This window comes from Lissotriton vulgaris, unplaced genomic scaffold (assembly GCF_964263255.1).
Source record: "Lissotriton vulgaris unplaced genomic scaffold, aLisVul1.2 SCAFFOLD_2804, whole genome shotgun sequence".
Classification (NCBI taxonomy): domain Eukaryota; kingdom Metazoa; phylum Chordata; class Amphibia; order Caudata; family Salamandridae; genus Lissotriton; species Lissotriton vulgaris.
Genome location: NW_028251288.1, coordinates 40,665 through 59,681, shown reverse-complemented (window position 1 = coordinate 59,681; position 19,017 = coordinate 40,665). Strand labels below are relative to the sequence as shown.

At 43.0% G+C, this 19,017-nt stretch overlaps 1 protein-coding gene across 2 annotated transcripts in view; it reads left to right on the top strand.

Moving 5' to 3' along the window:
• LOC147662953 (very-long-chain (3R)-3-hydroxyacyl-CoA dehydratase-like) overlaps positions 1-18,370 on the top strand; it is a 235,620-nt gene extending 217,250 nt beyond the window's left edge. The window contains exons 6-7 of one of the 2 annotated variants that reach the window (XM_086950768.1): positions 7,861-7,992; positions 18,146-18,370. In XM_086950768.1, coding sequence (XP_086806894.1) covers positions 7,861-7,992; positions 18,146-18,234 — 221 coding nt within the window. In that variant the 3' untranslated portion in view covers positions 18,235-18,370. The remainder of the gene's footprint in view (positions 1-7,860; positions 7,993-18,145) is intronic. The other variant, XM_086950769.1, reaches the window with a different exon arrangement.
• The last annotated feature ends 647 nt before the right edge of the window (positions 18,371-19,017 follow it).

Here is a 19,017-nt window from a genome sequence, read left to right as displayed (position 1 = left end):
CACATCAGGCTTTTGTCTTTATCAAGATAAATGTGAATTCCTGCAAAAGAGGATTTGCTTCTTTGGCTATCAATTATCAGGGAAGGGCATTCGCCTGGACACGACGAAAGTGCACAACATTCAGGAAGCACCTGCGGCCCCCCCCACTTCGGTATGGGTCCAAAACATTTTGTGGCCATTTTTTGCAGAATCTGTCTGACCTCACAAGGCCTCTCTTTTAACTAACAAGTGTCTAGCCACTCATGTGGGGCAGTAAGCAAGAACTAGCAGTTAAGAACACCAAAGATGCGCTGTCTGCCACAACTACCGTAGCAGGCTTTGACCCAAAGGAGTAGTCTGAACTGGTGATGGACTCTAGCCCCAAAGGATTCAGAGCTGTGCTGTTCCAACGGCACAGCTGTGGAGAATGGGCCCCAGTCACTTATGCGAGCAGGACCCTGACACCCACAGAGAAGCAATACTAACCGATAGAGAGGAAGGCCACTGCGAACCTCTAGGAGTGTTGCCATTTCTACATGTACCTCTTCTAGGGCCATCCTTTTGTTGTCTCTATCGACCACAAGCTGTTGACCATCCCCCCCTTTTAGGGATCAGCAACCAAACTACCCGCATGGACCAATAAAATTTATCCTGCAGATGCAGGAATACAAATTCAGTGTACTGTACAGGCCGGACACCTGGAATCCAGCAGACTTCCTGTTACAACATGCCAGGACAGCCACCACAACAGAAACTAGGGAAGTGCAGTACACTGAGGAGTACGTTTGTTTGGTGGTGGAGAGGTCCAAGTCCTTACACATGTCCCTGTTGGATGTCGTGGCAGTGACCGAACAAGATGACTGCCTGCCTCTAGCTATCAAAGCAGTGAGGGCCTGTGACTGGAATGCTGCACACAACCACTTGGCCAGAAGGATGGGACATGCCAAAGTGATGCTACAAGCTGTACCTTGTGAGGCAAGAGCTCTCTACAACCGCTGAGGGATGCCTGATTCAAGGGCCACTGTTGGTCCTCACCCATAAGCCTCCAGCAACATGTGGTTCAGTTAGCTCATGAGGCACACCAGGGAATAGTGAAGACAAAGATCAGACTCTGAAGCGAATGAAAGCTAAATAAAGTGAATGATTGTATTAATGAGAATGCAAGTTTTGAGCAACAGCTAGGATGGTCTCATTAATGAGGTGTGCTTAGAAGGCATTAGTTTGAAGATATACTTCGAATTGGGAGCAAAGTTTATTTTGATGCCAAAGATATTTTGGACAAATGTTTAAAGGGAAGGCTTGATTTGTTGAAACCCAAAGTGAAGCTGATGGGGTAAGGTGGTGAACCCATAAAGTTGGTGGGTTATTGTGTGGGAGAGATCGAGTAGAAAGGAAATTTAGCACCTGGGAAACTATATGTGTCATTGAATGGAACTTGTGTCATTTGTTGGTGGCATCAGATAGACTTGGTCTTGGATCCCTATAAAGATCCTCCCATACTAATTCCATTAAAAGAATGTTCTGAAATGCAAATGGTTTTGGAAAGACTGGACAACACTTCCGTAAGAATTTCCTGGGGTGTCTAAAGGGTTACTTGCATCAAATGAAATTGAAATAAGATGTCAAGCTCATTGTCAGCAAAGTGAGGAGGGTACCTATGTTAGTGAGCAAAGTCATAAGGAAAGAATTATAGGAGATATTATATAAGAAAATATTAGAACTAGTTGAGGCCATGGAGTGGTTATCCTCCATTGTGGTGGCATGAAAGGTCAGTGGTGAGATATGCCACTGCATCGACCTAAGGAAACTCAGTAAGGATATTTTGGTAGATCGCTGCCCAGTTCTAAATATCATGGAGATCAAGGCTCATCTGCAGAAAGCAAAATGATTCCTGTCATTGGAACCAGTCTCAGCTTACCACCAAGTAAGATTGCATGACAGCTCAAAGCACCTACTTGCTTTTATCACTCTGATTGGTACTTACAAATGCATTAGGATACTTTTTGGACAGATATCCACAGTGCCTGTATTTTCAGAGGGCAATTGAGGGACTGCTGGATGGAAGAGTGGAATTCAAAATGTATCAGAATAATATGTTCGTATTTGGGGTAAACTGGTGTGAGCATGATCTAAGAGGTCAGCAGGTGCCATAAAGGTTTATGGAAATGCTTCCTTCAAGGTCAGAACAAAGTGCTCTTTTGACAGGAAAGAAAGTTTTTAGGACAAACGTTGTCAGAGAGTGCTTTGAGCCTAGATATGCATTTGTTAAGGTGATAAATGAGCTATCTGTCCTGGAAAATAAGGATGATGTTGTGAAGGTCCTTATTTAGCAACAGTGGTCCTATGCATAAATTGTTACGACGTAATGAATATAGACACAATGGAGCTATATTAGTTGACGTGATTTGTCCAGCCGGACAGTGATCACAAAAGATTTTTACTATTTGAAAAGTTAGCAAAAAGGTTACCTTACATTCACAAAGAGTGAGACACAAGCCTGTGCCTTCACGCTTACAAATTGGCAAAGTAGAGGGATAGAAAAAGGCAAAGAAAAAGATAAGTTAGGCAAAGAGTGAGCGATTTCTGAGAAATGGGAAAATAGCAGAAATTCAGTTACACCATTAATCACAATTCTTATTAAGTATACATTTGCATATATGGCGTAAGAGGTCGACGACGTTTCGATTCCATAACCATAATACAGGGAATCATCATCAGGACAAAAGTTTTGTGCCTAAAATTTGCATAACACAATAGCCTAAAGAAGAAGGGAAAATGGAACATATGAATAAAGGAAAACATAACAGCCTGCATTTGTGACATCATGTGAAATGGGTGAATAAAATTCCTTAAGGGAACAACTAATGGTGGCACGCGTGATGGATCTATTAAAAAATTCGGCGAGTGTTCAGAAGAGTGAACTACCGTGTAAGTGAGAAGAATCGTCTTAATTGCGATGGGCCTGGTGCCAGTCTAGGTCAAAACAATAAGAGCTCGCACAGCAGGAAAATCTTGAAACATGGAGAGTGCCGCTAGGAATACGGTTGTGAGTGGAATCACACGTGAACATGCGTGTGCTTACAGGAGTGCCCCTAGGAATACGGTCGCAAGTGGACAATGCGTGCATCGGCGCCGGTGGTGATACTTCGGGCGGGGGGGACATCCAGCGTCAAGAATAGAGGCGCAAAATGATGAGCCTATGGGCACGTAAACAGCAAGTTAGACGTGAGTCATGGTGAATGGGTTGCGCGCGAGGGTCCATGAGGCTGGTTGCGATCACGAGCGGTACTCCTTTGCAACCCTAATTCCCTCGCAGTTACTCCCTCCTGAAGTATCACCACCGGCGCCGATGCACGCATTGTCCACTTGCGACCGTATTCCTAGGGGCACTCCTGTAAGCACACGCATGTTCACGTGTGTTTCCACTCACAACCGTATTCCTAGCGGCACTCTCCATGTTTCAAGATTTTCCCGCTGTGCGAGCTCTTATTGTTTTGACCTAGACTGGCACCAGGCCCATCGCAATTAAGACGATTCTTCTGACTTACACGGTAGTTCACTCTTCTGAACACTCGCCGAATTTTTTAATAGATCCATCACGCGTGCCACCATTAGTTGTTCTCTTAAGGAATTTTATTCACCCATTTCACATGATGTCACAAATGCAGGCTGTTATGTTTTCCTTTATTGATATGTTCCATTTTCCCTTCTTCTTTAGGCTATTGTGTTATGCAAATTTTAGGCACAAAACTTTTGTCCTGATGATGATTCCTTGTATTATGGTTATGGAATCGAAACGTCGTCGACCTCTTACGCCATATATGCAAATGTATACTTAATAAGAATTGTGATTAATGGTGTAACTAAATTTCTGCTATTTTCCCATTTCTCAGAAATCGCTCACTCTTTGCCTAACTTATCTTTTTCTTTGCCTTTTTCTATCCCTCTACTTTGCCAATTTGTAAGCGTGAAGGCACAGGCTTGTGTCTCACTCTTTGTGAATGTAAGGTAACCTTTTTGCTAACTTTTCAAATAGTAAAAATCTTTTGTGATCACTGTCCGGCTGGACAAATCACGTCAACTAATATAGCTCCATTGTGTCTATATTCATTACGTCGTAACAATTTATGCATAGGACCACTGTTGCTAAATATAGACTATGTTCCCCGAGGTCCTGTGCTGACTCGTTGGGTGCCCTTGTTGTTCCTTAGCCATGTGAAGGTCCTTGGCATGGCTGAGTATAAAAATAAATGTTTAAGGACATGTGATAGGTCTAGAGATATGAGGGAGTTGCTGGGTAATATTATTATGATTTGGTGAAAATAAGAGTGCAACAATGAGTTTCAAGATATCAAATGATTTTTGTTGAGTGTTCAGGGTTTAATCCAAACGCCAGGGCTACCATACAGATGGATGCCAGCACAAAGGGTGTGGGTACTGTTTTGAAGAAAGGAGACGATGACAGAGAGAAAACAACCATGTTCATCTCCTTTGGGAGGAGTAGAACTTACTAATCTGCTATTAAGTGTTAAACTTTGTCAGTTTATTCAGCAGTGGACATTAAAGAAGTTAATTTGTGGCCAGTCCTTGTGTTGTTTTCGAAAGCCTTCTTCAGTGGCTTTTGATTTGTGCAGACAAATCAGATATTCTCCCAGAGAGCATGGCTAAGTGGTTGTTCTTCAAAGCTATGATTCTAAGATTGAATATATTCCTGGTGCCAAAAACCCAGTCCGCGGATTGTTTAATCAGGTTGTTGGAAAAGAATAGGACAAAAGTTGATTAAAAAGTTGTTGAATTGGATGGTGACGGGGGGAGTAGTTTTTGGTTTGTGAGTTACTTAATAAGAGTTTGGAAGAAGAAGAATCAAAAAGGTTGGTAAAGAAAGATGGCATTTCACAAGAAGTACAATAGAACACAAAAGTTGGTCCAAGGGGCAGGAGTTTGTGCAGTGAAGATTGTGTACGGTACTGGAATGTAAAAGAGGAACTTTCCACTGATGGATGCTTGGTTTCAGCAAGTTATAGATCGGTGCACCTTCAGCTGTGAGGTATGGTACACAGTGGAAATGGGTACAAGCAAGACAGATGTAACAATTATGTTACTGGTGTCCAGGTTTTGATGCATATGTTGGGAGGAAAGTGAGGGAATGCTTTGGCTATTGGAATGCTGACAAACGTTATTGTACTAGGGTAGAGCTGTTAGTCTTGAGGAAGCAGGTGGCCCCTAGGAAGATATGGCCCAAGACATCTTAGAAGTTTTATGTATTGCAAGGGAAGCATTTTGTATTTGCTGGTCCTTGCCAACATATTTTCCATGCGGCCAAAATAAAAGGCTACTTACCAGGGTAACAATTTTTCTGGTTGATACTCTTTCTAACTGCCGATTCCTCATTTATAGCATAACCCCAGGTGTCAGACTGTATTCAGAAACTTAAAAGCTCTCAAGTGGGGCTTCATATTGATTCCAGAAGTGGCATCGGAATTTTGGCAGTAATACATAGAAAAAGTATGTAGGGATGCCTACGTAGCTGCCTTGCAGATCTATGCCTTAGGAACCGCTCTCGCAAGAAGAAGATTTTACCCTGGTGGAATGAGCCCTGATCCCTTCTAGGGATACTTTCTTGGTCAAAGCATAGCAGGTCTTGATGCAGAGGATGATCCGTTTGGAAATCATCTAGTTCTGGACAAGTTTCCCTTTCTTGGAACCCCACAGTACCCAACGAAAAGCTGGCCGTCCAGTCGTATATGCTTGGTTTGGTCCAAGTAGAAACCAATGCCCCCGTTGATCCAACCTATGAAGCTGCTCCTCCTCCTTCGTGTGATGGGGTGGGGCGGGGATAAAAGGTTGACCAAGTAAAAGAAAGCCACCACTTTAGAAAGAAGAGCAGCCCTGATTCGCAACACCAATTTGTGAGGGAAAAATTAGGTGAGTGGATGACAGAAACTCAAAGCCTGTAATTCACTTCCCTGTCTCGCATAGGTGATTACCATCAAAAACACTTCAGTTAAAAATTAACATCCTCAAGTGAAGGGGTTTAAAAGGAGACTCCATCAAAAATGTCAAAACAAGATTACCAAAGGGAATTGACAGATAGCAGTTAGTCAACCCCTTCAGAAAATGCATCACAATAGGGGGTATTAAGACTAGTCTCAGAGACAGAGGAACACATACAACACAGCCAAATACCCCCTTACAATGCCAAGTGCACACTGCCTGTTCGCTAGGGAGAGTGCGAACTGTAGGAAAAATGAGCCTGCAGGAAACCTCTTTCATCTCCCACAACAAACATATTTTGTGTTTGTGGAGGGGCAACAAGCTGATAGGATTATGTTGATCACCTCCGATGGAAGCTGAAAGGAATTTAAATGTCCCTACTAAATCTTCAGACATGAAGGTGGAGTCATTGGCGATTGGGGTGCAGCACCATTCCCCCGGGCTGGGAGAGAAGGTCTGCTCTGAATGGCAGCTTGACCAGGGGACAAAATGAGAAGAACCAAAGGTCTGTGATACCACATCCTTATTGACCAATCCAGGGCAATTAGAATGACTTGGGCCTCGTCTTTGCGAATCTTCCTCCGAACCGGAGGATAGGATGTGGGAGAAAATCCACTTCAGGAGTGCCCCACTGGGTAAAGAAGTCGTGGACTACCACTGGCAGGAGATGCCATCCATGATCGTCAAAATAACCTCAATTCAGACTACCGGCTGTAACATTCAGAGACCCCGCTAGGTGATTAGTCTTGGGCACAACACCAAAGGATCAGGTTAATGATTTAAGACCCTACTCACCATTGCTTGTTCACGTTCCACATCACTGTCGTATTGTCCATCAAGGTCTGGACAGACTGTCCTTGGGTGAAGGGGAGGAAGGCCTTGAGTGCCAGCCGAATTACCCGCTGTTCCAGCAGATTATTGTGAAGAACCTGTTCCTCCGGGGACCAGAGACCTCTGATTTCCAGGTCCTCCAGATGAGCCACCCACGCCAGTGAGGCATCCGTCATTAACATGACCATAGACGGAGGGGGAGACAGTGTCTTGTTCTCCAGCCAAACCACATCCGCTGTAGCACTCAGGGAGACTACAATGAAGTCTATGAGGTATGAGGTATGGTACACTGTGGAAATGGGTACAAGCAAGACAGATGTAACAATTATGTTACTGGTGGTCAGGTTCCTTGATTAAAGTTTTTTGTAGGGAAAGTTTCCCTAGAACCTTTTTGACTGATAAAGGGGATCAATTAGTCTTTCAAGAAATAGAGTGTTTCATGAAAGAGATATGATTATTGTTCATAAGAAATATGCACTCTATCATGCCAAATGTAATGGTATAAATTAAGAGGCTGAACCGGGTGTTAAAAAAGACCTTCCAAAATGCAAGAGTAGGTGGATGAGGCATATTTTTAAATAATCTTCGACTTGTGCTAACTTAATGGAAATATAAATCTACTTTATCAGAGTTTGTTATGGAAGAAGGTTCGCCTAAGCCTATCCCCAAGAATGCAGGCATTTAATTCTGTCTATACACCAATAGTCTAGTCGGGTAGTGGCCACCTAGGCAATAGTAATGGCCCTTTAGTATCAAGGAATAAGTCAGGCCACTGTGTGGAAGGGATAGTAATGATGAGAACAGCTCTGGTCCTTTGGTTAAAGTATTATATCTGGTATTAGTAAAAGATATAGAGTAGTCTTCGGCAATGAGATTGTAATTTTGGGAGAAGTATTTTATGTCACTTATTCATCTGAAAAAGGGAATGTTTGTGAGGTCTCCAGTGGTGGCTATATGCTTCACATACATGCCACCCTTTACTCATGCTTGTGAAGCAACATGTCTCACTAATACTTTTCTCTATCTGATCATTAATTTTCCTTTTTTCCTTCACAGCATACACAGTATATGAATCTCTGCCCTATTTTGAATCTCTGGGGACATATTCTTTCGAGATGCCATTTCCGTGTGTGGGCTCAGTCTATTTTCCATACATTCTCAAAATGTATTTGGTTCTGATGCCTATAGGTAAGTAGGTTAGGTTGTCAAGTAGCTAGGGCTTTGGGAGATTAGGATTTATATCATTTAGTGCCAGAACAGAAAATGTATACATTGTAGATGTGTGTTGTTTAAGTGCAACATTTAGATAAGCTCCTATGAAATGTGTGTCTAGATAGATATTATTACCATTTTTGTATGTGATGAGGAGCCATTACACACGAGGAATCAAGTCATGATATACCTCCTTCCTCCAACAATGGTAATAAACAGCATATTATTGTCTACACTCTGCGTATTTGGTGTATGCCCGTGGTTCTTTAATACTGTCCCTCGGATTGCACATTTTAAAATGCTCTGTAGATATGAAGGGATTTGAAATTGGAGGTTATAAATGAAGGAAAAGGCTTAAGAAAAAGTCATGCAGTGCAGCAAGTCACTTGCTGCACTGCACTGCGTGACAGGAAAAAGGCAGGAATGCTCCGTATTTAAGGCAATACAGCACATTCCTGCCTTTTCCCCTGCGCTGCCGCCCTTTTGGCAGCCTAGCGCCAACACAGGCACCATGGTACAAGGGTGCCTGTGTTGCATGTAGGATTGTTTTTGTGCAGGAATGGACACCTTCCAGCACAATCAAAATCCTGAGAGGTAAATTTCTCTTTCTATGTGTGCTGAGAACGAGGAAGTAACGAGTAGAAATAAACATATTTCTCCTTGTTACGCCTCTCTGGAAAGGTGCATTTTTTGGCTCATTATCAGGTTTACCCTTTCTGGTAAATCTGGGATTGCGTCAAAAACCTTGACAATTGCTTGGGAACACCCATTCTAAAGCCCATGTAATGCCTCCCTAGTGCATAGTACGGCAACACAGCAATTTGCCCTGCGTTGCTTTACTCCAGATTTATGGAGCCACTGAGGCCCATGCAAGAAGCCCTTGCGTTGCTTCATAATTCTCATTTAGGACTTGGGTCACTCCTGCACCACCTTGCGTGGTGCACGGGTGACTCAACTTCACTTTTAAATACGCAGCTAAGTTGGTATCTTGTACTTCTCCCAAGAATCAAGCTCAAGCCAGTAAAGAGTAATATGGACAACAGGTGCCCTCAATAGAAGTACTAGTATGCACCCAGAAGAAAAAAAGATGCATAACGAGCCAAAAAAAGAGACACTAATATGCCAGAGTCTAGCATATCACTTTATCTTTTACAAATAAAATCTCATTTTGAAAAGCTCAAACAATCCCATTAAAATTTAAATTTAATTTTTTTAATATTTTTTGTTTTGTGAATAAAAAATATTTTGTAATTTTTGTATTATTTAGCTATACTTATTTCTGTAGTTTAGTGTCTTTTTTTTAGCCTCAAATCGTAGAAATTGTTATGGCCGGGGTCCTCGTCGTCCAATAGTAATTCAGTAGGTGTCCACTGAAGTCATAAGGTTAAAAACCACTGGTATGCTGCCCGCCTTGTTATGTGCAGTAGTTATATACCTCAATATTTAAACAGAATCAGGATTGAAGGAACTCAATATACGCATTTACATTAAAAAAAAATGCTGACCCATAACTATTAGGAAACCTGTTTTCCTTTGTGAAGTCCTTGGAAAATGCATTACGGGAGACAGTAAGCAGTGTTTTCCCATATTAGTTTCTCTGTACTGGTGTATAATTTATAAAGGTTTTGTTGGCAAACCATACATTTACTAATAATAGATTTATACCTACGATTAAGATATAGTTCCAAACTGTTGACAAAACCGATATGGGTGAAAATCTATGCAGAAATCTAGATTTTCATGCTTTATTCTGTCCACCATGCATACTCAAATGGATTTTACACGTGTTTGAAATTCCATTGACTGAGCACATTGGAAACGTACAGTTTTTCTTCTTCACCAGGAAAACATTTTCCTCCAAAAAGAAACCCCATCCACTATTAGATCCACATGAAATTAATAGGCACTTAATATGTTTCTGTACTTTGTCAGGTGGAAAATGTCTGTAAAATGTTAATACATTACTGCGAATGCCCAAAACTAGTGTATTTGGTTATTCATATATAGATGGTAATGGCCCTACTGAAAAAGTCTGGATGTCTCCTGTAGGAGAGAGTAGGATCTGCTTCTTATGGTTAGCGCCACTTTTGCTTGATGTGATGCTGTTTTTGACTAGTCTAACTGGGATCCTCTTAACCAGGACCCCAGTCTATCTGCTTTCTCCCTAAATTGGTATGTTCAGTACTTGGGTACATCCTAGATTGGATACTGGGATATCCTTGTCAGTCCTTAGTATATGTTACCCATGTCCCCAGTGCATAAGTACCCCAGAGTTCCCCCATGAGCTGAAGCAGGCATTATGCCACCCATGAGAGACCATTCAAAATGGAACTACAGGCCTTCCATTGCAGCCTGTGTAAGTTGGTGAAGGCACCATTTACTAAAGATATAGGATTACTATAGCTAAGGGTCACTGCACTTAAAACCTATATGTCACTCCTATAGCTGGCCTTTATCCTGAAGGCAGGGTGCTTGGTTCTAAGTGAGAGGGTGCCCCAGAATAAGCCGGAACCCCTGCAGCCTACAAAGACCATTCTCCAAGGCTGTCAGTGAAGCAGCCATATTCTATATAGAGGGGCACAGCGTAATTATGCGATGACCATCTCAAAAACAGCTGCAACGAATCCTATCATGTTTGGTATCAAACATGTTGGAATCATACTCTCACACCGTAAACGGTGTGGGAGGTACGATTCCAGACACTAGCAGAGCCCTCCGTTAGGCTCTCAGTGTTCCAGGTGCCAACCTTTTAGTCTGGAACACTCAAAATGGTTGCTGCCGACCAGAGACACATTTCTGCCCTCCTGCTGCTGAGCATAGGAAGGTGGAACAATAGGCATCCTGTCACAGGGAGGTGGGCCCACCTCCCAGACAGGATTTAGTGTATTGGGACCGGGTGAGTGCACTTGCCAGCGCCTGAAAGTCAGCATGAGGGGCACATTTGGTGTTCCTGTGCATAGTCCAGTTCACACCAGTTTTGGGAGCCATTGGCTCCTGCACGAAGTGGACAAAGGACAAGGGAGTATCCTCCCCCCCTGTCCAGACCCTCCCCTGGGTGGGTCCTCTGAATCTTCTCAACTTACTTAAGGGCTAACCTGGGCGTAGGTCCCTAGATTCAGAACTGAAACCACTGCACTTCTACCGTCTGGGCACTCTGGACTTCGTTCTGGCCTGACTTCGCCTCCCTTTCAGCCTGCTGCATCGTCTGTGCCTGTGCACCATACAGGATCTGTGCAGGACCTGTGGAGCATCCAAGACACTTGAAGGAATCTCCCTTGAAGTGAAGGAGTCACTTACCTGCATTTGCAAGCACGTCAACACTGCTGACTGGTCTGCTGATCCCGAGCTCCTGCGGACTCCAAAGGGTTCAACAACACAAGTGGTGGTTTTCTACGTCCCTCGAGGCCTGAGTTGTCCTCTCACTGAGTTTGATGTCAGAATCCCTTTTGAGGGCTGCATTAACTCAACCTCTGTGCACCGCGTACCTTTGCATGTGCAAGTGCTTGTTGGCAACTTTGCGACAAGTGAATTGGGCTCCTAGTAGCCTCTACCTCCACCAACTTCTTCCACCAAGATCTTCAGCAACATCGCTTTGTGGGCACAGTGGCCTGCTCCTTTTAGTGAGCTGCTCGAGGTCCTCTCGTGACTCCTCTGCCTCCGGCCTGTGGGTCTATTTGAAGGTCACCTTTGTTTCCCTTGGGCTCCCCTGATTTCTCGGGGCCTGCCCTGACTCCTCTGCTTGTGGTGAGTCTCCTGGACCTTGCTGGTCCCAACCGTGCACCTTCTTGACTTCCTGAGTGGGTTGCCTTTGACAAGGCTTGTTGGTGCTCTCGCAGGACACCAACCCCCTCAGCACTCAACATCCTTCGTGGGATAGCTCGTATCTGGTCCTCGCAGCTGCAGAGTCAAGGACACAATCATCTTTCCTGAAGCACCCGACATCGGAGGGCACTCGTCTTCCAAGTCTCCTGGTCACTCCCGAGTGACATAGACTCTGTCCCCTTGGCTTTCCGGTACTCCTCTTCAAGAATCCACATTTGGATTCCTACAGACACTTTCTCCTCTTCTAGCATCTGCACTTTCCTGAAGCCCTTTATTGGGTTCGACAGCGGTTTCCCACACCACTTCACACATATGCACTGTCTGCCCTGGTGTAGGTAACATAGGTACTAGCGTATCTACAGGTGGGGTGGCTCTCCAACCTTCTGTCTTCCAGGGGTTTTTTCTAGGGGTCCACCAGGAAGGGTCCCTAATCTTTAAAAATCCAACTGTGACTTGCACGGAGCACGTGGTTGTGTTCCCACACTGCACATGCTCTTGTGGGGTCCCTATATACTCACCTTGGGTTGTTCCTTGGGGTCCCAGCAATTCTACGTCCTCTCGACACTGTCTTGACCTGAGTCGTGGTTCTTATACCATTTTCTTAGTATATGGTTTGGTCCCCCCCCCTCCAGGGCCACCGTGTATTTATGGCTATTTACAGTGTTTCTTTGTAGTATTGTGTTTATCTCTGTGTTGGGGTAATTTAAAATTCTAGAGAGCATTATGTAATAAATACAAAGTTTTATAAATACTTGGTGTGGTATTTTTCCATAAGCTAGACTATGAGATTGAATTCTTGTAAAACAAGCTGCTTTACACTCCTTCAAGACTAAGCCTGAAGGCTGCTCTCCACAGCTACCACTTGGATAGCTTTCTAATGTTGTCTGAGACCACTTAAATCACCATAAGAGTTGGCTGGACAGGTGCAAGGTGCCCACTTACATTAGTGGACATCAAATACCAGGCCAGCCACTCACATCTCCTTGGAAGGCGGCCAAATAAAACTTCAGCAACAGAAAGGAAGAGCAATGGTAGAGTACTGTGTATAAATATCTGTTCTGATGCACTGCGGAAAATTAGAACACATTTTCCTGCTCCCAAATATGACCTCCTTTATAGCTGCTGTCATTTACTGTAGATAGTAGCCACCAAGGGCCAGATTTACTAAGACGTCACCTAATGTAATGAAACAAGACAGCTTGCTGCGTTGCATATCAGGGAGCGAGCGAGCAGGAATATGTCATATCTTAGTGTGTCAGCACAGGATGAGAGCAGGAATGTGCCATATTTACTGAGTACAGCCTAGTGCCAATGCTGGCAGGATTGTTTCTGTTCAGAAATGGACATCTTCCTGCCCAAAAACAATTGTCTGAGCCATTTTTCTCTTTCTTTGTAATGCAGCACACATAGATATAACAATGATTAATAAAGATATTTCTCCAAGTTATGCCTGACCTGGGAAGGTGTAGCATTTTGACGCATTCTCAGGTTTACTAGTGTTAGTAAATGTGACAATGAGTGAAAAACCATGGGTGGGAACACTTAGGCTCCACTCTCAGAATGCCAGGCTCCACCCTCAGAATGCCAGGCTCCACCCTCAGAATGCCAGGCTCCACCCTCAGAATGCCCTCCTAGCGCAGAGTAACCCAAGGCAGCGACTTGCACAGTCTTGCGTTAATCCACATTTACTGTGCCACGTAAAGTGTCTCTGCGTAGCATAGTAAATCGGACTTAAGGGCTTGTGTCACCTTGAGTGAGGCAACAGCAGCGCAAGGCTGTGATAAATCTGGCTAAAACCTTTTCACCCAATGCAACAAGACAACTTGCTGCTGCGTGAAAGGGAGAAGGCAGGAATGCACCATATCTATCAAGATATGGTGCATTCCTGTCCTCTGCTCGCCCTGGCACAAATTCTGCAGCCTACCCCCAGTGCAGACACCCTTGTGCCATGGTGCAAGGGTATCAGCGTTGTAGGCAGGATTACTTTTGTGCAGGAAGGGACACCTTACTGCACAAAAACAAGCCATAGAGAAATAAAGATAGGAAGGTTTTCAATTCTGACATTCAGATGTCTGCGTCGAAGTTGGGGAACCGAGTTCGAGTATCAGGCCAGGACGCTCAACATCCTGTGATTCTGGGCAAATCACTTAATTTCCCCATGCCTAACAAAAAAAATGAATGTGTCCTCATGTAACGAAACTGGTGCTATGTAAAGCGCTCCGATACCCGATATCTTCGGGTCTAGTTTGTGCTATATAAAACTCTAAAGTGCTTCAGAATTCATGGGTGGATGTGTAGGAATACCCATGCTCCACCCATGTAACGCATTTCTGCCGCAGAGTAATGCAAGGCAGCAACTTGCGCTGCCTTGCATTACACCAGATTTACCAAGGCACACAGGGCCACCCATAGTGTCTCTGTGTGGCATGGTAAATCTCATTCTAGGTTATGTGTCGCCTTGGATGTGGCAAGGGTGACACAAGACCTTAATGAGTCTGGGCCCTAATGTTTTGACTTGTGTGAAAGCCCTGAATAGCCAGCAATGCATTGTAACCTGTGCATGTTGCTAAACCACCTTTTTAACACCTTGGCTGCTAGGTGTTTTCCCCTCCTGTGCTGGAAAGTGTGACTTTGCTTCATTTCATGACGAGCTCAGCTCGTCATCAGCACAGCTCAACCGTGCATCATGACGAGCTGAGCTCGTCATCAGCATCGAAAGGGTTAAGTATCTTGGCGACGTGGTCTCTGGAGAGAAAAAAAAGCTGCAGTTATTCAAGAAGATGTTACCTCAAACAAATAATGATTTTAGCGGATACTGTAATTCCCTAGCATATTTATAAACATATTGAATGAATCAAATGATCCAGCCCAGAATGCACATCAACGATTCACCTCTGATGCACAGCAGAAGTTAACCAGCCCGGGGCACATGAATGTTTGAGAATCTGCACGTTTTATTAGGAATATCTATGAAAAATATAAATGATGTTTGTTTGTCCCAAATGAGTCCCCAGGCAGACCTTTATAGATTAGCAAGCGGGAATCAAGGACTAACAAGCATTTACAAATGCAATAGGTCTTGCATTTACGCAAGCTTAAGCTACTTGCATTGTAAATGACAATGACTTTTTTCATGTTATAAAACTGAAAACAAAAATAAAAGGCATTGTTATTTGCAATGTCAATAGCTCAAACTTGCGTAAATGCGAGACCTATTGCATTGCAAATACTCTTTAGATTAGGGAGTAGAAACGCTCCCTTTCGGTCCGCATGGCAAATTAATTGAATTAACTTTAGCAGCTGCTGAAGTGAAAGTGGACCGCGCTGCAAATAAAAAAATAAATAATGCTTACCTACTTATGAAGGAGACCGTGTAACGCCACAAGTAAAAGATCCAGTCCTCATGGGAGGTAACAAATGGCAACAGGGCGGTAACAAGGAGGGACTACCAAGCCTCATTATCAATCGGAAGCCAGCATTTACCAAGGACAGTGACACCAGCCAATCAAAAATATGGGTGACGAGAAGACGAGGCTTCCACAGCACACTCAAACTACTGCATGCCTTGCAAGTGAGCAGCGCATGCACACTGCCGCTAGGCTCGACCTAAAAAGGGGATATCAAATAAAAGTACTTTTTAAAAGTAAAGGTCCTCGTTTGAAGATTGTTGCACTATTTCCAAAAATGAAACAATTCTAATAACTTTGTTACCGCTGATGGTAATTGTGTAATCATTGCTAATACACAATTTAGCATGAAAGTAAAATGCGGAAAACATGTTCCCGGAAAATCTTCTGCTTAAAAATGCAGCGGTATTACTGCCTTTTTGCTGGCACAAGCTACTAACTAATAACTGCACAAACTGACAGAGGTTCATAACAATAAGACAGCTGCAACTGCAGTATGTAGTCTTGTCTGCTGGGCGTGCAATTACCCCTAGTGCAGTTGTTTGGGGGGAAAAATGCCTTCACTTCCTTGTATGAATTTACAGCAATCACCTGGTCTTCTTTGGTGGCCAAACGCACAGGTGTGACAACACATTGTCTTGCTAAAATTGGCTTTAGGAGCCCTTAATGTTATTCACCCCGAGACACAACTCTTCCCTGTAGTAAACATGTTGTGGCTCATTATCAAGCGTAACCATGAGTAGTGCGTATGGTTTCTACTATTATCTAGCACTATCAATATTTGGTTAATGAAACTTTTTTGTACCTATCAGAAAAGCAGACCCAGATGTAAAACTGAAACCCTTTTCCGCATATATGCTACGCAATGGAGTGGGAAAATAGTAAATTGGCCTCTCCTAGAATATTTTCCTTACTTTAAATACTTTCGGACATAATATTTTCATATTCTAACTCCAGTGTTAACATGTTTGATGTAGTGCTTTATCAAAGTGTGCCTGGTCAATGAGGAAAGGTATGCCTTTCTGACTGGTATGGCAAAATAATGGCTTATGCCACTGAGGTAGGGTGATTTTCAGGTTTGGGTCTGCACTTCCTGGAGGACACACCTGATGACCGCAGCAAGGTTTTATTACATTATTGTACATAGCTCTGCTGCCTTGCAGCTAGGTCTGCTGTATGTAAGCCACATATATAAACACAAGATATAGAGGACCGATAAATGTTATGCCTGCTCCGGAGAAGGAAAGCAAAGGTCCCCAAGATGGATGTCAGCAGACATAGCTATGTCTACAAAAAAAAGCACAGGAACTTAGTGGTGCTGTGTGTAATTTTAGATAAAAGAAAGTGGTTATTAGGGAAGTTACCAGAGTACTTAAATCCTAATAGTTTATGGCGAGGACAAGATTCCCCATGAAATCCTATAAACTCTTATATTAAAATAATAACTTGAACCAAGAGTGAAAGTGAATAATGGCACATTTCACGATTTGACATAAGGCCTCAAATTCAGCAAATATTGTGTATATTGAAAAATTGTTTCCTCAGCTAGATACATTACTTGGCACTTCCACGTCCAAACAAGCATCAGATCTCCCAATTGACATTGTCTGTGACTTGGAAGTCAGAACAATGAAAATACCGGAGTGCCATTTACATACAGGTCAGTGCTCAAAACATCTTCTGCCGTGGTGGTTTGCTGGGCGTAAGTTAGCATTGTTAGTGGCACTGTCAGCAGCTAGCCAACTATCCATTGGCATGCAACCCCGCTGGTTGCATGCCAAAGAAAATATTTCACCACCACCTTTCCAACACAAGTGCGAAAACTCAGTTGCTCGCTGACTCCAAGGTTTCCAAGCTGGACTATTGTTGCTACCACCCTCCTATGACTTTCCCAATCCCAAAGCACTCTAATTCTGTCAAAGTCGAGTGAATGCAGCACTTTAACTGTTCTTACATAAATACTTTAAACAGAAGGACAGTTCTAATTTTATTGATTTAGTTAAAGTTTCAGATTTTAAGCAGTTAACTTATACAAGTCTCAGATTGCTGAAACTAATTACCAAAGAACCCCCAGTTGATGGCCATAGAACCCCCACTTGTCTTTGGGGACACTGCCTGCTAAGATTGGTGCCAGGCACGGCTCTGAGGATAAGTCACTCGTCACCTCTATGGAGCATGAACTGCTGTCAAGAGACTGATCCAAAGGTGACACTGGCCCTGAAGGTCCATTACTAATCCATGCCCTGATATCTGTTCCCTTGTCTGGATTCGCTATTAGTTAAAGAAGGGACAATAAAAAACCCACAGTGAATAAAAGACTACTTCCTCAGATGCTGAACAGCCTAATCATTGTTCGGCAACTTGCATCTCGAATGTAGCTCTTTCCCTTCTTTTAAATGGGTTGCTTATATTCTAGTCCATAATATCCTTAGCAATCTAAGTTGCCATAAGTTGTGTGCTCATAGTGGTTTGTCAAAGCAACAGAAACCATTTGCATTGGGTAAAGAGATCATGAAAGCCGAAGCTCACGGAAAGCAATGGTATGAGTAAATCCTGAAGGTTTCTGAAGGACCATACATTGAAACTCAGTTATATCTACTATTGGTTCTTTCTAAGGGTGATATGCAAAAATCTTGTGGAAAAATGACACACATTTTAGACGTCACCTGAAATAGACGCAAAGGAAATTACAGGTGAGATCCCAGAGTGCCCTGGGTCGAGTTACCATCTGTCACGTCAACAGTCCTTTTATCTCTATTTGTGTGTTCCTTGCACTGTCTTACTTTCAGTACCAGGCAATCGTTCAAGATGTTGTAAATCTGTTAAGAAGTTATTAACCATAAGACGATAAAACCTGAGTTCAAGTCAATCATTTAACGCGTTCCTTTTCTCCCATTTAGGAATGTACTTTCTGTGCTCGGACCTGTACGCTGAAAGAAAAATGCACATACGTTACACAAACTTCAAAAAGAAAGAGAAAGCAAACTAATGCTTTTCCTTTCATGGTTGCACATGCTGTAAATATCGTATTTTTAAACGAGAAATGTTAAGGGGAAATGCTATAGTAAATGCGCTGTAAGAAATGTGTGGCGATTTTTAACATAAAAAATAAAGTGTTTTTTCTACGGAGTAAGATTCCTTAAAAATGAAATTGAAAAGTTACAAAAATGAATTCACAATGTATAGTATCATTCGGCCTTTCAGTGCTCATGCAATGATTAAGGGAATCTGTTCAATTTTTTCAGTATTCCACTGTAGAGAAAACAAGTTTGTTAATTTAGGTCACAAGACATTTTTTCTGCTTGTCAGAATTATAACATTTCCGAGAATTGCCATGAGCAGCGGCAGTAATACCTGGGATTGTCTCGGTAATACCACACGCCTATCAATAATTATCAAAAATGTTTCATGCTGCCTTTTATTGCAAGAGTGATTTATAGTAATACTGTTTCCACCACCATCTAATGTAAGTTTAACTCCAAAATCTCCAGGATGTTCAGAACTTTGCAGATCTTGCTGCTGGAGAAGTTTGTGCCTGATCTGCCATTTCCTCAATATTTTCTGGATATGATATACATTGGGCAACAGTGAGTAAATGCAGAGCTCCGGCGCAAAACTGTTGTCAAGTTGCCAAGACAAACAAGTTAGCTTGGGCACCTAGCATTGCAATGCGTGAGGCAACACATCACCCTTGGACCTGTTCAGCGATCCAACCAACATTATCCACCTCTCCCAATGTAGACAATGTACTCTAGGCTGGTCAGGACTTTGT